This window comes from Penaeus monodon, chromosome 16, assembly GCF_015228065.2.
Source record: "Penaeus monodon isolate SGIC_2016 chromosome 16, NSTDA_Pmon_1, whole genome shotgun sequence".
Classification (NCBI taxonomy): domain Eukaryota; kingdom Metazoa; phylum Arthropoda; class Malacostraca; order Decapoda; family Penaeidae; genus Penaeus; species Penaeus monodon.
This window is the reverse complement of record NC_051401.1, coordinates 29,907,022-29,912,021: the sequence shown is the minus strand read 5'-3', so window position 1 is coordinate 29,912,021 and position 5,000 is coordinate 29,907,022. Positions and strand designations below refer to the sequence as shown.

The 5,000-nt window shown below is 37.4% G+C and overlaps 1 protein-coding gene across 1 annotated transcript in view; it reads left to right on the top strand.

Annotated features, from left to right (window-relative positions):
- Nucleotides 1-5,000, top strand: part of LOC119582700 (myosin-2 heavy chain-like) — a 78,604-nt gene that overhangs the window by 70,174 nt on the left and 3,430 nt on the right. Inside the window, 4 exon segments of the mRNA XM_037931118.1 lie at nucleotides 2,365-2,625; nucleotides 3,070-3,308; nucleotides 3,493-4,290; nucleotides 4,712-4,893. Of these exon segments, the coding sequence (XP_037787046.1) occupies nucleotides 2,365-2,625; nucleotides 3,070-3,308; nucleotides 3,493-4,290; nucleotides 4,712-4,893 (1,480 nt within the window).

The following is a 5,000-nucleotide window of genomic DNA, read 5'->3' as shown; positions in this document are numbered from 1 at the left end:
ACACACACGCGCACACACGCACACGCACACGCACACAGCACACGCACACGCACACGCACACGCACACGCACAACACACACACACACACACACACACACACACACACACACACACACACACACACACACACACACACACACACACACACACACACACACACATTCTTTTTTATACTGCTTAAGGAATGCAATTGATATATGCTTAATTTATGCATGCCAATCTATGCTAACTAGAAGATTATGATTGGGTCAGAGTAGTATATATGAAGCAGATATTGTGAATTTGATATTCCCAGCAGTCGTCGTTACATAAGTGGGTCATTTCTAGCTAGCTCTACTTCACAAGATTCTTGGATGTTCAGTTTTTGGGTGTGGCAAAGATAAGGATTGTTGGTTTTGTTTCTGGGTTTAGCTCTAATAATTGTGAATAAGGGTAATTTTCCAAATCCTGTAGTACAGTTGATAAGATTTAAAAAGTTTTTATCCCACTGAGGCTAGGAAGCCATGTGTACATACAAGGTCCTCTGTGATTTTAGTGTATTAAGTCAGTTACTGATTTTATCTCTATACCCTATTCTTTGAATTTTTGGAAAGGAGTACTTGTACCTTCATTCATTTTGTTTTCATTACTAACTTGTTCTTAGTAACCTTATTATAAAAGTTTTAATTATGATAATGAAAACATTTTTAATGATAATGAGTAAACAGATGAGGTCAGGAAGGCCTAGTATTTAACCTCAAATTCTACTTTTTGCACGTTGGCATTGATATTGATGATAATTTTGCGACAAAGTAAAAAGAAATTGTCTTTGGAATTTCCTAAATTATGTAGCTTTTTAACCTTTACATATACCATTAACAGGTTTGAAATTTAACTGTTATCCTTATGACAAGATGCAAGGAAACATTTATACTAATTTATTTAATTGACTCCAGCTTTATTTGATTTTCACTAAAATAATACCCCAGTGTTAAAAAGGATAGAAGATATGTTTATAAAATCAATTTAGGATTTCATATCACTAGTAAAAATTTTCTGTAAAAAAAGTTTTTTTCCAATTTTTAACTTCTATTTTTATATTGCATTGACTGCTCCGTATCATAAGGTCAGGTTTGAGTAGGGGAGAAGGTTAATCCTTATATCTACAAAACTAAGGCAGCTATATATAAGCAGCTATCAAAAAAGTATTATGGTTTTTAAATGTTTTCAGATTTTTGTTGTTTCCTCACTTGACACTGCACTTTAAGTAGCTAAAAAATGCTAATCTGATCATTATTGTGTTTTTTCTCATTGACAGTAAAGAGTCATTGACATGAGTAATAATTTAGAATCATGACCACAGTCACTTTATGTGGTCAAGGGATTAAGTGTGAATTTTGTAAGCCTAACATAAAGAAGGGATTTCAAATATCTGATTCATGATAATTTATGAATGGCTTTGCTGGTGTCTTTTTGATGAACAAGAATTTTGTGCTGGAGTTTTAACAGTTTTATTGCTCCCAGGCCTGCTTGCTGTGTTCTCTTCTTGAAAATTAACCACTAGATTTTCTCATATATGTGCATATAATATCTATATGTTGAACATTTTTCTTCACAATAGATGATTTACTGTTAAATCATAAAATATATTAGTATTACTTTTGGTATGAATATATACCACCACCAGACATACCACACACCACACCACACCACACACCACACCACACACCACACCACACACCACACACCACACCACACACATCACACCACACACATCACACCACACACCACATCCACACCACACACATCACACCACACACACCACATCACACCACACATACCACATCACACACCACACCACACACATCACACCACACACATCACACTGCACACCACACACTACACCACACACATCACACACCACACCACATCACACCATATCACACATCACCATGTCACACCATATCACACCACACACCATATCACACCACCACACACCACACCACACACATCACACCACTTCACACACCACATCACACCACACCACACACCACATCAAAATGCACACATCACTCACCACACCACATCACATCACACACACCACACCATATCATACACCACACCACACACATCACACAACACACCACACACACCACACCACACACTACACCACACACCATACCACACCACACCACACATGACACCACACCACACCACACCACACATGACACCACACCACACCACATACCACACATAACCACACCACACCACACACCATTACCCAGTATTTTTAAAAATTTCAACATTATTTTTTTTCCCATTTGAAGTGCTAATGTTATTTTAGAATTAGTTAGACTAACATATCTTTCAAATGAATATCTTCAGAGTGAAAGGATTACGGTTATTGAAGCGACTATGGAAGAAACTACTTCGAAACTTGCGGCGTCAGAAGCTAAGTGTGCGGAGCTGGAGGAAAGGCTCCAGCAGACCACGGCCTCCTGTGAGACCCTCACGCAGAAAATAGATGAGCTCACTGCCGAAAATGACACCCTTACCCAACGAGTGGAAGACATGGAGAAAGAGAAGGAGGGCACGGCCAAGACTATAGCAATGTTGGAATTTAACAATGAGCATAACAAAGACAAGGTGAGTGTTGAAGCTTGGAGTAAGTTTTTATCTAGTTTATTGGATTCTTGCTTTAAATACAAATTAGGCTAAGATGAAAGTGAATGTTGAATTTTGCTTTGGCAGTCTTTTCATAGAAACAAGTTTAGTAACTTGTGAGATGAAATATATTGTTTTGCAGTATCTTGTTACTGTATTTATTGATGTACTGCAAGTGTAAGTACCACTTACAATTTATAGGATCTCAGTCCTTGTTGTAAATGTGATAGGGACTTTGAGAGTTTGTACCCAGTCCTCTCTAATACTCACACCCCTATTTGTTTTATAAAAAAAATAAATTGATAAATTGATTACACACTGATATATTTAATATGATATTCAGGATATGTTATGTAACTCTTTGCTGGCTATGGAGGGGTTAGTGACCGTGGAATGTATATAATGCTAATTTAACTTTGTTGTCAGGTCCGAAACATGGAACTTTCCAACAGTGACCTGCAGGAAACTATAGCATCCCTCATGAAAGAGAAAGAGGAGCTAACAAGGCAGCTAAGAGAAGATGCCTCTGGAGTGATAGACCAATACATTAAAGAGAAAGATGAATTAGAGGAGAGATTAACAAAGGAAAAGGAAGAACAACTGGAGAAGTATGTTAAAGAGGACAAAGCCCTTAGAGAGCAGCTGGAAGGCCTCATGGAGATTAGGTTTGTATTGCTTTTGCATCTTTTTTAGGTTGATGTATCTGATGTTTTTCTTGCTTGAAGAGGGGTGAGGAAAATAAGTGTGGCAGGTGTGTAATTAGTGGCCATTGTGATGTTACATAAACAAGTGAATTACCATTGCCCCATTGTTGTATACTATTGACTTGTTTAATTGTTTGCCTTCCAGACTTAGTTATGAGAAACAGATTAAGCAAATAGAGGAGAACAATGCAGCGATGCACAGAAAGATAGGTGGTGTACAGACAGAGAGGGATGCTGCCCTTGCAGAGGCTGCCCACACCAAATCCCAAAAAGTTGATCTGGAGAAGAAATTTGATGATCTCAGTAAGATTAAGAGCACCATGGAAGAAGAAATTGTTACACTTAAGGGGACCATTTCCAACCTGGAAGAGAAATTGTCATCACAAGAAAACCAGGTGCAGACTCTTAATGAGACCATCAACACACTGAACAACAACATCCTCAACCTTCAGAAGCAAGTGGAAGGACTCAACGAAACGAATGGCAAACTTGCTCGGGATCTGGAGTCCGAGAGCAGGACACGAATCGAAACACAGGACCAGCTAACTAAGATGACCACAGCAAACATGCAGCTTGAAGAAACGGTTAAGGTAGACAAAGAATCACTAGGCAAGTTAGAATCTGAAAGGAAAGAGCTTCAGTCTAGAGTTGAAGCCTCAACAGACCATAGCAAAATGCCAGAAAAATTTAGTGAATTGCAATCACGAATAACTGAACTAGAATCCGAAAATAAGACACTCTTGGAGAAATTGGATAATTCCAAAACAGTCAGTAGTACCTCTCAAGAAGAAAGTGTAACCAACAATGTTATGGAAAAAGCAACAGAAAATAACAAGGATGACCAATCAAAAGAACTGCAAAGTTTAAAATCATCTTTGCAAGCCAAGGAAGAAGAATTAGCAAAGGTCAAACAAAACTTGAGAGAAGTAAAGGAAAAGTTAACGTAAGTAGAAATGGAAAACTTTTCCTTTGGACTAGAAATCAAAATTTGTCTCTTAAGCAGCTTTATCTTGTAAATCATTTATTTTTATTATTTTGAAATATTTAAAAAATATACCATATTTTAGAAACAGGCAAAATGTTCTTTTGACAACAATCAATAAAACAAAAGCACCAAGGACAGTGCATGGACTCAGTGACAATGGGTTAAGAGGGAATCTGGAATATAGAAAAATATGATATAGATAACCATTATTTTTAGTCACTGAACCTGGGTAATTTTGTATTTCTTTTTTTTTCAGTGACATTAAATGTTTGCAGGATTTTATGTTTCAAGAAGTGTCTTTATGTGCCTGCTAGTGGACATGATTGTAGTAGGTTATTCTAGTTGTTTGTTTTTATTTATTTATCTAATGTTATTTCAGGCTAGCAGAGGTTGTGAGTGGAGAGGTTGAAGACCAGAGGCAGAGAGTGCGAGAAGTAGAGTCCAAGATGGCTGTGATGGAGGAGCAGCACCGACAGCAAATCAAAACGATAGCTCTTGAGGCTGAGAGACAAGTTGCTGTGAAGGAACAAGAGTGCCAACAGACAATTACTTCTGCATACGGTAATTGCTCCTGTTGTTTTTGGTGGCTCACACGTAATCTGGTGTCATTGTTTTTATCAGATCTTTTAGAAACTGACTTATTGTTTTTAACTGTTATTGTTTTTATA